The sequence below is a fragment of the Pinus tabuliformis genome, chromosome 5_1 (genome assembly GCF_031772625.1).
Source record: "Pinus tabuliformis cultivar Carrire ecotype Pingquan chromosome 5_1, CPIR1, whole genome shotgun sequence".
NCBI lineage: Eukaryota > Viridiplantae > Streptophyta > Pinopsida > Pinales > Pinaceae > Pinus > Pinus tabuliformis.
In genome coordinates this window covers 521,472,584-521,493,359 of record NC_142305.1, presented here as the reverse complement: position 1 = coordinate 521,493,359, position 20,776 = coordinate 521,472,584, and the positions used below count along the sequence as shown (strand labels likewise).

At 39.3% G+C, this 20,776-nt stretch overlaps 1 protein-coding gene across 2 annotated transcripts in view; it reads left to right on the top strand.

The window, feature by feature from the left end:
* The window catches only part of LOC149165789 (agamous-like MADS-box protein AGL30), a 128,800-nt gene that overhangs the window by 16,920 nt on the left and 91,104 nt on the right, over window positions 1-20,776 (top strand). For both annotated transcript variants that reach the window (XM_089432386.1, XM_089432385.1), the window contains exons 3-8: window positions 1,191-1,250; window positions 1,383-1,401; window positions 1,592-1,656; window positions 1,760-1,781; window positions 1,924-1,991; window positions 8,566-8,668. In XM_089432386.1, the coding sequence (XP_089288512.1) occupies window positions 1,191-1,250; window positions 1,383-1,401; window positions 1,592-1,656; window positions 1,760-1,781; window positions 1,924-1,991; window positions 8,566-8,668 (337 nt within the window). The remainder of the gene's footprint in view (window positions 1-1,190; window positions 1,251-1,382; window positions 1,402-1,591; window positions 1,657-1,759; window positions 1,782-1,923; window positions 1,992-8,565; window positions 8,669-20,776) is intronic.

The window sequence follows — 20,776 nt, the reverse complement described above, 5'->3', positions numbered from 1 at the left end:
CGTATGATCCCAGGTTGGCCCTATGAAGCCTAATGAGATTAATGATGAAAGACATATGTCTCATTCTTATTGTACTTTTTATCTCAGCTGAACATTGATGAATATCAAATAGAAGAAGAAGAATTGATCTATGTGTTTTCCCCCATGTGGGGTTTTGCCCTGGTCTCTGACCAAAATCCTGGTGTCTCTATTGTGCATTCTTTTCTTTTACTGTTCCTTACTGTTGGGCTGCATTGTTCATGTTATTGTTCTCTCCATATAATTGCTTATGATGATATGAAGATATGGGGTGAATGTAATGTAAAAATGTTGAAAAAGTTTAAAAATGCAATTATCTACAACAGAGAACAATCTAGCCCTAAAATTAACAATGCTTTGGCTAGGAAATGTTAGACAATATTGAAGACAAATTTTGTTTTGTATTAAACACTCTCAAACCACCACTCCATGAAAGAACTCAATAAGATATCAAAGAGAATCTAAAGAGTAATATTTTGTTGACTATTGCTACTTGTTCACTGATGTTGTATGTCGAGAAATTCCAATTCTGACTGTTGCTTCCAAAAGAGACCAACAATAACTATTGTAATCCTTGCATCAGTCCTCTATTGATGCAAGTTTCATCTTTTTTTCCAAGAAAAACCTTGCAGGGAAACCCAAAGGCTGCTATCCCACATCTGTGGATGGCTAACCTTATGGCTTTGTGGTAAGGAGGGAGCACTATAGTCTATAACTTCATGGCTATGTGGTATATTGATTGTGATTGGAAAATCCTTTACCCCGGTTTCAGTAATTGAGTGGGAAAAGCACCATGCCTTCCCCTTGTGTAGGGAAAGGCATCACCAAAAAGATTTATTCATTTTACATCTTAAGCAAGCTTTGATTATTTTTAATTCATTCATAGGTATTTCTTTCAGTCACAATTGTGCTCTATTGTTAAATGCTGATTGCTTATTACTGAAATGAGTTTGCTTAGTAAGATATCTCTCCTTTTTGTTTATAGTGATTAATTTAAATCTTTGAGATGGCAGAGGAGGAATTTGGCATAAGAAATACAATTGTTATGTGTATTCAATATTTATATTTGTCACTTCCTTTATATTATAATTTTGCCAGAACTCAGTTTATTTCTTTTACATGAAACACTAACATTTGAGAATCTCAAAATATGCTGATCTCTTTGCTTTCAGTGTAATGGAAGATGTAATTGCAAAGTTTTGTGAGTTGACTCCACAAGAGAGATGTAAAAGGTGCAAATACTTACCATCTAATATTTACTATAAAACAAATTAGTATTTACAATAAGATATCATTTATGTCAACTTTACAAATGTTGTTTTTGCACTCTAATACTAACAAATTAATTATGTTGATGAAAACAGGAAACTCGAAAGCCTTGAAGTAAGCTACTTGTCTTTTTCTTTGGCATCTCCGCATTTTAGTTTTTTTGTTCATTCCACCTTTTTTGTAATAAAGTTATTATTAAGCTATTCCTACGATGTTATGTGAAGCATGTATAATATTGGAGTAATTCATTTTCCTTTCAAGTTTGCTATATTATATAACTTGTGATATTCATCTTCCTATGTAGGTACTGAAGAAAACATTTAAGAGGTTGGACCATGATGTCAACATAGATGATTTTTTAGAAGCAAGGTAGAAGATTGTTTATTGAATCTGTTTAACTATAAGTTGCATATTAAACCTTTTTAAGCTCATAGGAACTAACATTATTGCCTCCTTATACTCTTTTATACAGATGCAGCTCAGAAAAGCTAGAGGTGATTTTTTTCCTTCCAGCTGTGAATAGCAATAGATTTCATGGTTACATTAATCATGGGATTGATTAATTCATTAGTCAATGATGATTATAATAAGTGAATTAAGTGACTCGAAACTGAGTGATTATTACTACTTTTTTAGGTTCAGGAGCTTCATAATGAGTTGAGAAGGATCCAAACCAAAGTCTTAAGTTTACAAGAAAAAACATGGTAAAATCCTTTCTATAAATATTATAATCCTTGTGAATATACATTTTGTTCATGGATGGCCTATGAAGTATGCGATTGATGTTTAGATTCACTCATGTGACTTATTATGTTGGGTTAAGCTTTCACCAAAAAATTATTTGACAAAAAATATTAGTGCCCTACACAAATATGTGAACTTCGCCATTTATCTTAGGAACAAAGCACAATGTTGCAAAAAAATTACCTTTCCAAAGAGCATGATTGATGTGAATTTTCAACGATTCACATGGAAAAAATTGATTCTTTGAAGAATAAGTCCTCTATTTTTATAGATGATAGGAAATCTTTACAAACTTTCGTAGAAATTTCATTTCATGATAACAAATCTGCACTCGAAGAAATTAAACCATTTGCTGAATCTGAAATGTTAGGAAATCAAATCACCTATCAAAACTTTAGATCTGCAACTACCAAACCAAAGTATTGAAGATTTAAGAGTGTAAACGTTGCATATGAAACTGTCAATTGAAAGGATGGTAGGTCTAAGAAAAGAGAAACCTGGCAATACAAATCAATACACTGAAATTTGTAGCAGCAATTACATCTTTATCATACTAAAAGAAAGATTATATTATCTGTACTCTACTAACCCAAATAGTTCCTCACAAGCTCACACTGAAAATAACATTGGTTACTTGTGTAACTAGTGTTCCCTCCTCTCCTTTATATAAGAAGAGAAGAAGATGTTAGAAACAGGGCTAAGAATAGCTTCATGAGACTCCATGCGCTGATGTTGCAAGGGAATATATTCCAATTGATGTGCCCCACTTGAATATTATGAATAGAAGATAAACCTCCTAAGCAATTGTGCTTCTTACACATGGGATTTATGTGCCATGTGTAAAGTGTAACTCTCAAAGTAATTGAGCCATACATGCAGTGTAACTCCTAGATTAATTATGCCATGCATAATGAAATCTCTCCCAGAATAGTGCATTGCATGCAAGAGGTAACTCCCATAATAAATGTGCTCTGGTTTGTTGATTTTTCAGAGGTCTTCTAAACTGATAATTACTTATGATTTCTTATATTAATCTTTCTTGTGTTCACTTTCATCATAAAGCAATTACACAGAAGATCTCAACAGTAGAAGCAAAAATGCTAGTAGGATCATAAAGAGACAGCCAAACATATGAGACACATAATTCTACTCTGGGAAAACCCACTTGGGGAAAATCCAACAATCTTTTCCTTAGAGAAATTATTCAATTCAACAAGAGATACAATATGATATTTTAGTAAAAAAAAAAGCCAAAGCTGGTCAACCAGAGACCTCCTAAAATTTCGCACCCCCCCCCCGCCGAAATCTTGGCCTGCTGCCTCAGAAATCGGTCTGTTGCTGCCTCAGAGATTAGGTCTGCACAGATTCTCGACTTGCCCTTTAAACTTGATCTTCCCTTGTCCTTCTCCTCCTTCTCTTGAACAAAAGTAATTCAAATTGCTTCTCAATTGATGATGTCTAACGGGTATATATAGTGATTGGATGAACCCAAAGTGGTGTGTCTGAAGGGTCAGGCTGACTTGATCTTTTGGAGGGCCGACTTGACATTTGTGGAGACAAACATTAAATTTTAAAAATTGAAATTCTTTTTCTTGAAGTCGAAATGAAGAACATGTCTTGTATTTATCGTTGCACATATTTGAAGGGCTAAAATATTAAATATGAAGACCGACCACAACTACAAAATTCAACACTCCCTCTGACCTAGGGATGCATTCATAATGACTTTTCTAGATGTTTTCTTGTAGAAAAATTTCTCTAAGAAAAGGTTGAATGAGCTAGCTATGTTGATGTATCTATCCACTACATGTGGAAAGCATCCTGCATAAGCATCATGCTCAATAAGTTGTCACTTGGAGCAATTCACCAATTATCCTAGTCGCCACTTGGAACCGGGTTAACTCTTGTGACTTATTGTGAAACCCTGGGCTATTGCCGTTCCTGCATGCTAATTGAATGGTAACTCTCCTGTCTGATGCTTAAGGCATGACACTTTTAAAGAAAAAATATGCTCCCCATGGTATGACAAGACAAATAATAAAATGATAAATGTTATAATTTTTTATTAGATCTCATTTTAATGTGTATCACTTTCACAACTAACTCCAAAGTTATAACTTTGCATACAAGTATCAAACCAATAAATTGAATATCAAATAGAGCATAACGAAACCATAATGCTTACAATCCATATGTGCATCTGTGATATGAGGAGTGAGTGATGCGGGAGCATCATGGTTCCGAAAATGTGTACATTTAGTAGAATCTAGGTGGTCTTGTGTTTTCAAAAGAGTGGTTTTCCTAAGTATTTAATTCATGTAATTTTAAATATTTTGAGTGATTTAGGTGAGACATTTAGAATAGGAGTTAATTAAATATTGTGAGGATATTTGTAAATGTTCTCGAATGTGGGAGAACATGAGTGATGATGAGTAATTAGTATGGATTGAGATATTGTAAATCTTAGAAAGTAGTTCATGATTTATGGAGGATCCTTAGGATTAGTTGAAAGTTGAGATCCTCAAGGGATAAAGAAGATATTTTAGGAACTAATTGAGGACTTAGAGGATTCTTAGGATTTAGTTGAGAAGATTGAGGATCTGAACCAAAATTGGTTAACAAAATCCTTTTGGGTATAATTTGTAAGTCTCGAAGGCTTAAAAGGAGTTAGTTAGAGAGAGAGTTAGAAGACAAGAAGGTTGGATTGTGAGCCTACGGGCATTGAAATGAGAAAGGGCCATTGATACAGACCATGTAAAGGCAGATCAGGCCAAAGCTAGATTGTAAACATGTTTTTATTTGTATCTGTACATTTGTTTAATGAATGAGGAAATTGAATTCATTGTGACTGTGTGTGTCATTCCTTTTATGTGCTGAGTGATCTGTAATTGTGAATTTATGGTTTCTGTGTGATAAACCATGATGAATGAATTCAAGTTGAATTTCTGAAAGTCTTTCTGAGTGACAAAAGACTTAACGTCTGGGTAGAATCCGTGTGATTCTAGTCGGATTTAATAGATGTATGTACAGGTCAAGTAAAGAACGAATTACGAAATCTGGAAAAAGAGAAATAATACAGAGAGTATTATGTATTCCAGTTCGAAGTGGTGTTAAGGAATACAGAGGAAGATAGTGGTCAGACTGTATGAATCTGATTAAAGAAATCAGCGCAAAGCTCAGAGGTATAATCTGGCCGATAATCTGAGTGCCAAAGGAAAGCAGAAATTGTGTTATAATCTGCTGGAACAACAGATGGGAAGATCTGTGTGTGTGGAGTTGGAATGTTATAAATCGGCATGAAGATTTATCATGGAAGTCTGGTTCCTAAGGAATTGGAGCCAAAGTGAAACAAGCCAAAGTGAAATGCGTAACTGCGGAGGTTAGGAGTCTACGGGTGTCTTGATCGGGGTTGAAGCGCCGCACTCATTCCTAGCCATTGATTTCAATTTCAACCGCTGACGTCACAGTCAACTGCGGGGGTTAAGTTGTTTTTAACCTATGTGTTAGTTGAAGGGCCGCAGACCGTTGGATCACTGTTGATGCTGATTGTTGGATTAATATTGCATCGCATCATTCATGAGTGAATGAACCCTGGCTGGGAGAAATTGCGATATGCAATGTGCGATGATCAGGTGACTGTCAACCGTTAGATTGAATAGTAAGATCAACGACGTAGAGTGAAGCGTCTGTAAAAAAAGGGAAAGTCAACGTGGGACCTGTTGTTGAATTGCCGTTCAATCACTGATCAATTGCTGTTCAATTGCTGAGCGGACCCAAGGAGTTTATGGACGCGGGTTTAAAATCTATTTGAAGTCCGGTCTTATGCATTCAGGTGGGACTGACGTTCGTTGGCGGATTATGTGTTAAAGCGCTGCTTGGTGATTGGTCAGGTTTTTGATAAAACCCACAAATTCAAAGGCTTCCAATTGGTATAGGTGGGCCATAACCCACAGGTTCACGTAACATTATTATGAAAACCAGGAAAATTGCCTTTAGGTGGTTTTTCCTGCGTCAGTGAGGGTTGTGGTATGATATACCATGGCCGAACTAGCACAATTACATATTTGAAGGGAAAACCGAGAGGATTGTTTGAGTCTAGAGAGTATGAGCAAGAGAGCTCATGCAAATTGTCAACACAAGTTAGCTATTGGCAAGTGTATGAAAACTCTAAAATCTCTACACATCACTAACATGGAAAAAACATCAACAATGATGAATCTACCACCCTGGGAAGAAAAATACTACTTTGTGGAAAATCAAAATTTTATAAGTTTAAGCATGAAAAACTTTACAAATAAATAAAGCTAAGGAAGACCAATAATACATTGGGCAATCAATCAAGAAATGCATGCAAGGAAATAAACCAAGCATTCCAAGCTGTTGCTCATTGGAGCTTATTCTTTCCTAGTGCCATTGGTTCATTGAGAGTTATGGGTGCTAGGTGAAGTCATAAATCTAGTGCAACCACATGATGAAGTGATCATCAACATGAGGCTTTCTCTTGTATTTGGTTATGAACCAAAACAAAGTTGCACTAGAAATCAAATGGGCATAAGGCGGAACTTTTAACACTCCTAGGCTTAGAAGCACAATAGGCTCATATGTATGAAGTACAAGGCCTAATTTTTTCCAATGTTGATTACCACTACCACAAATTCCATTTATCCAAATGTCAATAAGGTTGATATAATCTTCATCAATAGTATGGATTAACTCATTGGTTTCAACACAAGAGATAAGGGTCTTTGAATGCAACTCTAATTGGGATCGATGTGAAGATACTATTGATGAGGTGGGTAGGTACTTTGCACAGGTCTAAGTGTGTAGACATGCAAAAATTGCGTAATTGATCTTTAACCTTAGCAATGGATTTAAGTATTGAAGTAATTGACTTTTATAAGAAAAAGTGAGTTAATCTAATGAAATGCAAAAGTCATTTGCATTAATGAATTAGATGAATTTCAATTGTTGATCTCAAGTGCTGTTGAGATCTAATCTCAATCGTCAATCATTTTGGGGATTAGGGTTGTGGGTTTGGTCAATAACTCAAACTTATTAAAGGAAGGCTAGGCTAAGGGGAGGGCACATTGTTGAGCGAAAGACCTAGTGAGATAGTGAAATTTCAATGATTGGGTGAAGGGCTTTCATCCGAGTGGTTTGAGGAAGGGTGCAAGGGGCGACAAGTGAAGAATCCAGATCGGCAAGTAGATCGAAGTACAAGTGAAGGGTTTGATCAATTGGAACATTTCTAGGTTTATTGTTGTATTAGTGCTTTTCTTTAGAGGGCCATTATCTTATGAAGGGAGCCCCTATATGCTATAGATTATCATTGTTAATGAAACAACAAATATTGAAGGGCAAACATCTTGTGCATGTACATGGGATTGGTGTTTTTATATGCTTTCGTTGTTATCTATATTTTGTGTTAAAATCTTAGCCTTGTTTTTTGTTTAGTAGGTCTGCATCTGCTAGGAAGTAAATTAACCAAGTTGTTGGGGTTAGAAAATTACAGTTAGTTGATTTCTCATGCTATTAACAATTAATGGTAACAAATGAGAACAATCACAAGTCAAAGGCGAGGAGGAAGGGTGAGAATACCCATAAGTCAAGGCTAGGCGTTATAGGGCACAAGACAAGGGGACAACCTCCTCACAATCAATCTTTTCCAAAAGAGGGGAACAATTTACTCCATGTTCTTCAAAACTTAGACTAGTGGATTTTTCATTGAAGGTTTCCAAGTTCAACTCTTTATTATGTCCAAATTTATCAATCTCATCTTCAAGTTTATTATCACAAATGAGATTGCCTTCAAAGTAAAAACATCTTATATCTTGATCATGTTTTCCAATGTGTAGAAAGTCATCAAGGCCATTGTATGCTTCATGGCAGTAAGGAGAGTCTTATGGGTTCTTCTTCAAAGTGCAACTTTTCAAAATTATCCAAGGATGAATGATAGAGTTTAGATTTTTGAAACGAGGGATAATTCCTCACTTTATGTTAAATACATATTGAGGGGATCTCACTGCTTTGATTGCAATGGGAGAATAAAAGCCTTTTTCAGCTTATTTGTATGATATAATGTCCATGGAACCTAAGTTGGCCTCACTTTCCCATTATATATAAATAAACACTATATATATGTATATATGTATGTATGTATGTAAGTTCTCGGGAAAGTATTTGGTTTCTCTTGATTTCAAGCCCTAATCTATGTTGACAGTGTTGACACATTTATATTATCACGCCTGAGTATTTCAATGATCTAGTGACATTTTACATCAAATAAAAAAGTTCAAGGAAACTACAATATTTCTATTTTGTGTTTTCTCTTCTTTGAAAAGCCAATTATTATTCAATATATAAGCAATGAAATGTTGTATGGAAAATAATGTTATTAATGCAAAAGCTTATTGTGGTCGACATATTTTTTTTTTTTTTTTTCCATTGCTTTTTACAATTATTATATAGTTGAATATTATTGTAGAATCCACCTTTTGTAGACATACTTAGATGTTTTATTGTTGTTCTACGTAGGTATTTTAGCGATGAAAATCAAACCAATATTTTAAATCTAGATCAAACAAGAGATGTAGAGAAAGGACTCATGGAGGCACTTGCTCGAGTGCGTATGCGTAAGGTATGGACAATGAACTATATTCTTCTTTTATGAAACATTTAATGGATAACCTTAGAGTAGAAAATGTGGCATAATGTCTACACTTCTGTTTTCCTTAGAAAATGCTAGTGAGGGATTAACAAATTTGTAAAGTTATTATTATTTCAAATAGATAAATACTATTGTTGGATTTACTAAAATAGTTGACATAGTAAACTTATTAATTATTGTATAAGTTAAAGCAAGATATATAATTAGCATACAAACTTGTAATATTGCTTGTACATGGTTCTGTATGTTTACGTTTCAATCTTCTTAATCATTTTTATTTTTTGACATAATATATATCTTGGGGAATCCTCGTGGGCACTTTTGGTGATTTCAAAGAGGGTTACCTAGAGTAAGTTGGATCAAAGGAAGAAGGTTGTCATAAATGCTCATGTGGAGCCCAACAATTTTTGACAGAGATCATAAGTAGTTCAACATTTGACTTACGCACTGTTAGCTCATGAAGAGTCTAACACTTAGCTCATGCATTTTTGATTGAGGATTTGAACTTGGGTGGGGAGAGAAACACCTACCTTCTCACTAATGAAGATGTTGCCCCTCTATAGAAGAACCTGTGTATGATATCATGCTAGTTCCAATCAACAATTGGCTCATGAGGAGTGGACATGTCACTAACGGGTTTTGAACTTGGGTGGGGAGGATAACAACTTTTCCACTCTACCACTTGAGTTAGACCCTATTGATGAAATGTTTGATGATAATTAAAATACCCATTTTAAATTTTTTTGGATGTTTGTTGGTTGTAATGATATTATATTTGCTTTTTTCCCCAAGGAAAAATCATAATTTTCATTAATTAGTTGAAAATTACATGTTGTAGATGCTAGAAGCATATGCTGTATGTGTGGTCATGCCACTGTCTGTGATGTACTATCAAAAAAATATATCTATCCCAAGATTGGGAGACTGTTAATAATTACATATGATATGTTCTTGTAAAATATAAACATGAATATACAGAGCAAAAATGATTAAAAACATCAAAAATCCAGAAAAGACAATAAAATTAGTGCATGATGGCCCCATTTTGCTGTTGGTCCTCATATGGCCGATGGTAATAACTGTAGAAGTCCTGATCTGATTGTTCTTGAATCATCCAGAGCCCTCGTCGCTGGTGTGAGGCTTCCTTGGAAAGTTGGTCAGAAATTTGATTGCGTTCCTTGTATATACGATGACAAGAGATATAATCAAAATGTGTTTTCAGCATTGTAGTCTCATCCAAAATATGCCGGAGTGTGTGTATGTGACATGCAAATTGTTGATTAAACCAGTTTACGATTAGTTTAGAATCACCAAAATTTGTAATCGACAACATTCCTTCTCAAGTGCAAAGTATAATAAATGACACAGTGTAATGATTTCAACAAAATTATTTGTCCCATCCCCTAGTCCCATCTGAATCTTATAGAAATGATTATTTGTGATGTGAAGTAAGATACCCTTGCCACAACCATGTAGCTGTGCCGAGCCATCAAAATATGCCCATGGAGAGTTCTTGTCAATAATCTCAGCAGAGATATTGCGAGCTGTGGGGGTCGGTCTTCCTCCAGGATGCTATGATATATAGAGATAAGGTGAGTAGTGACATGCGACCAGCGAGGTAAGGTACCAGAGAAAATGAGTTTATTCCTTTGAAGCCAAATACTCCAACAAATCAATATGGGAAGGTTTCAGATCCTATGTGTCTGAGCTGCCGACCACCACAATTGCCATGCTTCCAATATATCCGCACCTTGCCACCTAGATTGAAGTTGTAGTAGTGTAAGTACCTCTTGCCAGAAAGAAATAGTAATAGGACATGTAAGAAATAGGTGATCAATAGATTCCGAGGCCTGTTTGCAAAGAATACACTAGGTTGGGCCATGATAAGTTTGCTTTTGGAGATTATCCCTGATAGGTACTTTGTTTTGGAGGATGCACCACATGAATAGCTTAGCTTTGGGTGGCGCCTTCAATTTCCAGAGAACATTCCACCACCAAGCAGATATAGGGGGTTTGTGACCAGAAAATATAAAGAGGTAACCATACTTAGGGGAGTATTTTCCATTCTGAGAGTGAGCCCAAATTAGCTCGTCCTCCCCCTCAGTGATCCGGACATGAGATTCAGTAAGAGAATTGATATAAGATTGCCAGTTATTTTGCTAGATAGGAGGGATGCCCAACAATTCAGCAGATTTCCAAGCTTGTCTGAAGATAGAAGAGTTTTCCTGGTCGACAATATGAGCTAGTCTAGTAATACCAGCATTGGTAAGGAAGTGAAGCAGTTCCTGTGGTAATTGATAAGCATTCCCGCATCCAGACCAAGGATCCAATCCAATGCGAACCAAGTGACCATTTCCAATCCTCCAAGTCAATCCATCTCTGATAAATGCAAGTGAGTTGAGAACCGCCCTCCAAACTATAGATATGTTTGATCTGTTCCAAGTAGGTTGTCTGATCCAATCGAGAGAATGGAGTGGGGAGATATACTTTTGGGTGACCACCTCAGCCCAGAGGTTCCCGGAGGTAAGAACATTCCAACCCATTTTCGCTGTTAGAGCACTAACAAATGCTTCTAAATTTTTCATACCCCATCCTCATTTTTTTGGGAGAGCAATAAAATCCCATCTAGCCCAAGCAAAAGTGTGACCTTCTTGTTTGCCCTTCCACAAGAATCTACAACACAGCTGTTGAATATATCCCATCTATGATGCAAGATATTCAGACGCCTTTCGATCTTTGCCACAAGCCAAACCCAATCAACAATCTTGTATTTAACAGGCTTGAGTCAAATTCCTAGATATTTGAGTCCTTCATCAAATGGGAGACTGGTATATGGAAATCTTTGCTGGGCTGTGTGGATTTCATTTGGAAAACAACCAGTAGATGTCAGTGTTGATTTTAGATTATTGCATTCCATTCTAGTAGCAAAACAGAATGATCGAAGAATAGAGGAGAATGCAGTAATATCACCAATCGAGCCATTAAGAAATATGAGCACATCATCAACAAGAAGGAGGTGGGTAAGGATGCAGCTGTTAGTGATCTTGATGACCATCAATCTGCTCTGTCTTTTTTCCTCTATTATGAATCGACTCAGCCCTTCCATGACTAGCAAGAAAAGAAGCGGTGAGAGTGGACAACCTTGTCTGAGGTCACACTCAACATGAAAAAAAGATGAGGCAGAGCCATTATAAGAACACTATATGAGACATTAGAAATACAACACATAATCGACAATCTTGTATTTAACAGGCTTGAGTCGAAATCCTAGATATTTGAGTCCTTCATCAAAGGGGAGAATGGTATATGGAAATCTCTGCTGGGTTGTGTGGATTTCATTTGGAGAGCAACCAATAGATGTCAGTGTTGATTTTAGATGATTGCATTCCATTGCAGTAGCAAAACAGAATGATTGAAGAACAAAGGATAATGCAGTAATATCACCAATTGAGCCATTAAAAAATATGAGTACATCGTCAACAAAAAGGAGGTGGGTAAGGATGCAGCTGTTAGTGATCTTGATGCCCATCAGTCTGCCCTGTCTTTTTTCCTCTGTTATGAATCGACTCAGTCCTTCCATGACTAGCAAGAAAAGAAGAGGTGAGAGTGGACAACCTTGTCTGAGGCCTCGCTCAACATGAAAAAAAGATGAGGCAGAGCCATTGATAAGAACACTATATGAGACATTAGAAATACAACACATAATCCATTGAATGAAAGTTAAAGGAAAGCCCAAATGAGTCAATAGCATCCTCAGATAGAGCCAGCTAGTGCGGTCAAAGGCCTTAGCCAAATCAATCTTAAGAATCATACCTTTTAACCTCTTGATTTTGATGGAGTGAAGGACCTCTTGTGCAGTACCAACTGCTTCATGAATCTGCCTGTGGTCAAGGAAAGCAAACTGTTCTGGGGATATATACTCAAATAAGATAGGCTTGAGGCAATTTGCTATAATCTTTGCAATGATCTTGTATATGCAGTTGCAAAGTGATATAGGCCAGAAATCATTGAAAGTTTGGGGGTCCGATTTGGGAATGAGTGCAATAAAGGTAGAATTGAATGCATCATACATTCAACCACTCACCCTGCATTCTTCAATAACCTGGAGGAGATCATTTCCCAATACAGACAAGGTAAAATTCAATCGGCTAGCCATCTAGACCAGGGCTTTTGTCTTTCTTAAACCATTTAAGAGTGCCTTCCAGTTCTCCTAGAGTAACAAGTTGAACAAGGTCCTCTGCCACTTCATGATTTACAAATCTAGGGAAAATCCCAACCACCTTGATGATCTCTGCGAGGGTAGCATCCTGTGGAGCTCTGTAAAGCCGACTAAAATGTGTTGTACTGAGGGTAGCCAATTGATTGAAAGTCTTTACTTGGTGACCAGTATCATCCTCCAAGTGCCAGATGGTGTTGATAGCCCGTCGACCATTTGCAAACTGATGGTAAAACTTCGTATTATCATCTCCTGACTGTAGCCAAATGGCTCAACTCCGGAGTCTCCAGGTTTCCTCTCTATCCTTCAAAATTCTGTTTCGGTCTGCTTCGATTTTGATTAGTCGTTCTTTGGCTTCTGGGAATCAAAACCACGACCATCCCTGTCCACCATATTAGCAAGTTCCACTTCAATGTATTTAAGAATATGGTCATCCTTAAGTCTTTTTTCTCTGGCCCATTCAATAGATTTTTGCTTGAGACAAAGCATCTTTTTAGCAAATGCTTCAGAAACAGATTGACCAGGAGAATGAGGGTGAGCCTTCCAATAATCGGTGACCATATTAATGTATCCCACATCTTTGAGCTAGGTGGAATTGAACTTGTAGGGGGCTTTGGGCTTACGATAAACACTAGCAAATTCAAGGTAAATGGGAGAATGATTAACAGTCCACCAGAGCCCACCCATTGTCGATATCAATGTTTTAAAACTCCGACTTTGACTTGGAAACGGCCGAGGGTCGACTTCGCCTCCGACTTGGTATCGACTCGGCCGGTTAGATTTCAATGACTTGGTCGTTGTAAAAAATACATTAAATATTTATTTTTTTATTAAAAAAACATAATTTTAAAGATTTTCATTCATGTTTCCAAACACAAAGCTTTAGAATATAGATAGAAGACCACATATGATCAAAGTAGGCTCATGAATATATCCATTATATCAAAATGGCACCCAGTGCATTGTCTAATACATACATGATGGTGATATAGAGATCAAAACAAAAACACTTAACCAAGGTGGCTAGAAATGGCCTCTACAACAAAAGTAAACTGTGAAACATCACTAGTCACCACTGACCAATACTATTGGCTACTGTTAGAGGAGCCAACATCATCTGGTTCTACTTCTGAATCAAAGTCAGACAGGGAAACCCATGGCTCCTCCTCCTCATCATCTCCAACTGCAACTGTAGTAGTGGTATCACTAGTAGGCTGTGCAGCAGCCGCACACTGAGATAAATGAGATATGTGCTTCTGTCGTGGCTAAGCAGAGGAAGAGCTTGCAACTGGAGGACTTGGGGTTGGGCCTGAGGCTGGTACAAGTGGATCTGCATTCAACTATACATTTTGTTCAAGTGATGCCACTGCCTGTAAATCCAAATCAAGATCCTCATCAGAATCAAACTCTGCTGGATGACTCTCCACTACCCAATCTGATTTTGGGTCAATATCTTCTAACACAATGGGATCTGAATCAGGTCTTTTGTTCAGCAATTGGTTGCGTCTGAGCCGGAGGTTGTATTGGACATAGACTAGATCATTGAACCGTTTTTGATCCAAACAGTTTCTCTTCTTTGTGTGAATTCTCTCAAAGACAGACTAATTGCGCTCACACCTAGTAGCACTGCAAGTTTGACTCAAAATACGAATTGCAAACTTTTGCAATTGAGGACAATGGCTACCAAAAGCCTCCCACCATTGTACTGCAAAAAACATAGTAGTGTAATGAGTTAGCTCAAGTTTCAAGTTTCAACAAATTATATCCAACTTTCAAATTATAAACAATTTTAACAAAAAAAGTATTAAGAATTTGAAAATTGAAATTTTGTTTACCTGGCTCATTTGCTTCCCTTGCAATCTTTGATAGGTTCTTCCCAAAGGTACCTATGGCTTTGCTGAAGGTTGTGATCTGTCGGTGTATCTCCAACTGATCACACTCCAATGGGATCATGCTATCAATGCAGTCAATCAATCCATCTCTAACCTTCCCACTCAAAGCTCCTGCCGCCTAAGCTTTATAATGATACCGTAGGTTCAAAAAATACCTAGCTGCATATATAGGGCGATGGAGTTGATTGTTCCATCTTTCATCAATGATTGCCCAAATGGGCCCATACTTAGCCACTTTATCCTTGTATGCCGTCTTTATTTTCTCCTTTGCTTGATCCATAGCCTCATAAATGAAGCCCATAGCCAATCATTCCCCATCCACCAACCGTAACACCTTAACTAGTGGCTCAACTGTAAAAATTTCTGTTTTCCCACCCCGGTTTTTAGTTTCTCCTTATTTCTCCCATGTAGTTAAATGCCCATTCCCATAACCATACATTTAACAGACTGAAAAAAATAAATATTGCTTAAAACACAAATTCTGGAAATTTTTTCAGAATGCTGGAAATTGCAGAATTAAAAATCAGCAATCAAAAACAGTCATTAAAACACTGATATTTTTGGTCAACTTGACCCTGGAAAAACCCCCTACAACTCTTGGGGAAAACCAGTTTGAGAGCTCTTCTTTATTTCTGAAAATTGCCTTTTTACAGTGAGAATTATTCAGCAAAAAATCAGCAAACAAATTTACAACTTATCTCCTTTCCCGTGCCTCACAGCAATCTGGAAATTACAGCAAACAGGACAGCAATAAATGCTGTACGGCCTTCGTTTTGTGTGCAGAAAAATCAGCAAACTGCTCCTCGATTTTTGTGCAAAAATCTGCCTTTCACTATGTGCTGAATCAGCTGTACAAATCTGTTCAACTGCTGCCTTGGAATGTGTGCCAAGCTGCTGTCTCCTTCTCCTCCCTGCTCAGAAATCTCTCTTGCTCTCTTGCTCTCCTTCTCCCAATCTGCTCATGAAAGAATGAATGACCTTTTCCTCCTTTTCCTCCTTTAATATAACTCCAAGTGACTTTTGGGTGATCCAAGTGACTTTTGGGTAATCTCTAAATCCAATGGCTGAAAAGATTTAGATCAATGGCTGAGATTAAATGCTCATTTAAATCTCACTTTCTATTTTTTAATTCACCCCACTTTAATAAAGACCCACTTAGTCATTTATTTCCAAAGTCACTTTTCCTTTCTAATTTTTCATTTACTTTATAAAAGTTACTTTAAAATTAGACTTAGTAACTTTATCACTTAAAGTCACTTTTAAATTAAATTTAACTTTATAAAATTATAAAGTCACTTTAGGAGAAAAATTAAATTCTTTTGGACACTTTTCCCTAGGCCAAAGATCAAAGCCTAAGGGAACCACCTGTCCTCCGGTACCAAATTTCAACACTCCCTCTTACCGAGGAAGGTGTTCCTCACCACACCCATCTTGTCCCTGAAGTAGACATGCTTGCCCCGTGGTAAGGCTTTGGTAAGAATATCTGCAACCTGCTCATCAGTGGAAATATACTCAAGCTTCACAGCTCCCTTCTGAACATAGTCTCTGATGAAATGATATCTGATCCCGATATGCTTTGACCTGTCATGAAATACTGGATTCTCCGTGAGTTTAATGCAACTCTGATTATCACAGTAAATCACTGAAGGTCTCAACGGCTGACCAAATAAGCCAAACAACATCTTGCGAAGCCAGATAGCCTCACAACTAGCTAGACTGGCTGCCATATACTCTGCTTCCGCTGAACTCAGTGCTACTGACTGCTGCTTCCGGCTGAACCATGACACTACTGCTGAACCCAACCCAAAACAACACCCTGAAGTGCTCTTCCTATCAGAAGCACAACCTGCCCAATCAGAATCAGTGTATCCTGCCAATCTCACTCCATCTCCCTGCCTGTAGTCCAGACCATAATCCACTGTCCCCTGCAAGTATCGCAAAATGTGTTTTGCAGCCACCCAGTGAACCTTCCTAGGCTCACACATAAACTGACTCATCGTGTTGACTGCAAAACAGATATCTGGTCTAGTGTTGACCAAATACATCAAGGAACCAATCAGCTGCCTGTACAATGTGGGATCCACCAACTCGGAATCCGAAGCATGAAGCTTCTTCCAGTTGGTGATCATCGGTGTCGACATGGGTCTACAATCCTCCATGTGGAATCTGCTAAGGATGTCCACAATATACTTCCCCTGCCCCAGAAAGAAATGCCCCTCCTCCTGCCACACCTCCAAACCCAAAAAGTAATGCATCAAGCCGATGTCCTTCATCTCAAACTCCGCCGCAAGATCTCTCTTGCAGTGCTCTATGAGTCTCTCTGCACCTGTAATGATCAAGTCATCCACATACAGCACCAAAATGAGAGGCTCCTCACCAATCACAATAAAGTAAAGGTTCAGATCTGCCTCACTCTTTGTGAAACCCATCCCCTGCAAGTATGCATCTATCCTGGAGTACCAAGCTCTGGGAGCTTGCTTCAGGCCATAAAGGGCCTTCTTCAATCTGCACACATGGGACTCCTTCCCATGCACCTCAAAGCCCTGTGGCTGCTCAATGTACACCTCCTCCTGTATGAAGCCATTGAGAAATGCGGTCTTCACATCCATCTGGTGGATCTTCCAACCCATCTCTGCTGCTATCGATATAATGGAGCGGATCGAAGTATATCGAGCCATGGGAGCGAAGGTCTCCTCATAATCAACTCCCTCTACCTGGGAGAACCCTCTAGCCACAAACCTCGCTTTGAATTTCTCAATGCTGCCATCTGCAGCATGCTTTACCTTGTAAAGCCATCTGGAAGTAACCATGGATTTGCCCTCAGGCCTCGGCACCACCTCCCAAACATCATTCTTCATGATAGAAGAATACTCCTCCTGCATGGCCTCTCTCTAGACCTGCTGGCTAGCTGCCTCCTCATAGCTAGAAGGCTCAGAGTCAAGGATGCTGGTAACCATCGCCATATAGCTACAAAACCTCTCAGGTGGTCTACTCTCTCTGACCGGCCTCTTCGGCTCAGCAACAGATGTGGCATCTCTCAAGGTGTCCTGAAGCCACTTGGGCTTCCTCTTCCCTGAGCGCACTTCTCCCACCGGAGAATGAAACTCCTCCTCCTCATCATCATCAGTAGCCTGAACTCCTGACTGTCTGTCTGCTGTCCTCCTGCCTGCACCTGAACCTGTAGAAGCTGAGGTACCGTGTGAACTGTCCATCAGTGGACTCCCTAGTGAACTGCTCTGTGAACTGCTCTGCATGCTGCCCGGAGCACCACCCCTCTGGCTCGATGAGCCACTGCTCACTGACGGACCTGACATCCTCATAGATGTACCTCCTGATCCTTCTGATCCCTGCCCACTGGATCCCTGCGACTGACTCAACTGCTGCTGAGGGTCTGGCTGATCCAGATACTCTAACTCCCGTGACCTCCTAAAGGCCCTGTCCTCCTCGAACTTCACATCCCGTCTGACAACTCTCCTCTGTGCAGGAATGTAAATCCGAAAGGCCTTTGAGGTCTCACTGTAGCCCACAAAGATACCCTTCTCTGCGGTGGGCTCTAGTTTGGTCCTCTTCTCCTTGGGTATATAGGAGTATGTAATGCATCCAAAGATATGAAGATGACCAATATCAGGCTTCTTCCCAAAGAAAGCCTCCTCCGGAGTCATGTGCCCCAAGGCACGATGCGGACTCCTGTTCTGCAAGTAAACAACTGTGTTGCAGGCTTCTGCCCACAAGAACAATGGCAACCCCTGATCATGTAACATGGCTTTGGCAGCCCCTATGATGGATCTGTTCTTCCTCTCTGCAACCCCGTTCTGCTGGGGGTTGTAAGGAACAGTGAACTCCCTCCTAATGCCTGCTTCCGCACAATAGTCAACAAACTCTCCAAGGGTGTACTCTCCTCCATTGTCCGACCTCAAGGACTTGATCTTTCGACCTGTCTGAGTCTCCACAAGAGCTCTGAACTCCTGAAACCGCTTGAAGACCTCACTCTTGGTCTTCAAAAAATAAATCCAGGTCCTCCTGGAGTGATCATCAATGAATAAAACATAGTACTCATATCCACTCAAGGAAACATGAGACATCCGACCGCTCACATCGGAATGAATCAAATCAAGTATCCCCGTCGCTCTGCTGTCACTGCTGGGAAAAGGGGATTTGGCAAACTTGCCCATCGCACAACCTCTGCAAGTATCAAAGTGATCAGTACTGAAATCTGGCACACCTGTAGTGATCTCCCGCAATGTCCTCAAGGCTCCATGATACATATGTCCCATCCTGCGGTGCCAAATCTCACACAGCTCAGAACTGCTAGCTCTGCTGTCGGTACTACTGCTCAATGCCAAAAGGGGCTGAAATGCAAACTTGTACACCTTTGCATGGCGTACACCTATCACTCTAGCTGAATCAGCTGGAGTGCCCCTGGGATACATCAACACCTGTCCTCCCCTGAACAGTACCTCATATCCTCTGTCCTCCAAAGCTGAGACGGATATGAGGTTCTTCCTCATCCCTGGCACATAAAGAACTTCTGACACCTTCAAGGGAGGTTTGGACTCCCTCTGAAATGTCACTGTCCCCACCCCGACTGCTCTAACAACTCTGTCATCACCGAGTACTACCTCGATATCAGTGCCACTCTCTGAAAGCTCTGAGAAGTACTCACGGACTCCTGTCATGTGACGTGAAGCCCCACTGTCCACATACCAGATACCTGAAGATGCTCCGCTAATCGAGGGAAAAGCATGCTCCCTCTGAACCTGTGTGGCAGGTGATCCTGCACTAGAGGACTCACACGTAGTGAACGCAAACTCTCGGTCAAAACGACCAGCAAAGTCCTCAATCTCTGCTGAAGCTGCCACGTCCTGGTTCTTCCCCTTCTTCTTCTTCTTCTCCGGACACACAACTGCATAGTGTCCCATCTTCTGACAATTCCAACACTTCACCTTGGAATAGTCCTTCTGTGTGTTACCCTGTTTACCTTTACCTTTGCCTTTGCCTCCACCACCGCTTGTGGAAGCCTGCTTCTTCCCTTTGCCTTTCTTGCCTCATGCCACCAGTGCTACGTCCTCATCCTGCTCAACTGGCTTGGCTGCCCCAAGCTGTCCTTTCCTGATCTCTGTCTGAATACAATCATCCCAAAACCTCTCCCATGTGGGAAGGGTCTCACGTGCACAAACCCCATCAGCAAAGTTCAACCATGAACGGGGGAGGCCATTCACTGCAATCCGCACCAACTCAGTGGGTGGAATGGCCTCTCTAATCGCAGTCAACTCATCTCTCACATTGGTAATCTTTGTGAGATATCCAGCTGCACTATCATTACCCATCTTAATGTTCTTCAGCTTCTCCTTCAGGACCATCTTCCGGTTCTCATTGGTACTCTGGTAGAGATTGGACAATGTTGTCCACATCTCATGGGCATTGCTCTTTCCTCTTACATGAGGAATGCAATGGTCTTTGATTCCGTCTAGAATCAGCCTCTTACCCTTATTGTTCTTCTTTTTATACTCAGCCAACTGAGTAACATCAGTGGGCACAACAACAAGGTTCTGTGCAGTATGCACCATGATATCCCAGACTTCTGCCTCCTCAAAGATACTCTGCATTCTCTCCTTCCAAACGCTGTAATTTATATGCCCATCCAGCCTATCCTCCACCCTCAATCCCAATGACATCCTGCTGTCCTAAAACTGAAAAATAGCACTGCTGTAGTAAAGATAAAACTGCTGTTTATGAAAAAATCAGCTTGCTGGAATTTTCTGAGTGAAAAATCAGCAACTGTAATTTTTCTTTTTGCTGTCCCAAACTGCCCTTCAGTACTCAAGCTCTGATACCATGTAAAAATTTCTGTTTTCCCACCCCGGTTTTCAGTTTCTCCTTATTTTTCCCATGTAGTTAAATGCCCATTCCCATAACCATACATTTAACAGACTGAAAAAAATAAATATTGCTGAAAACACAAATTCTGGA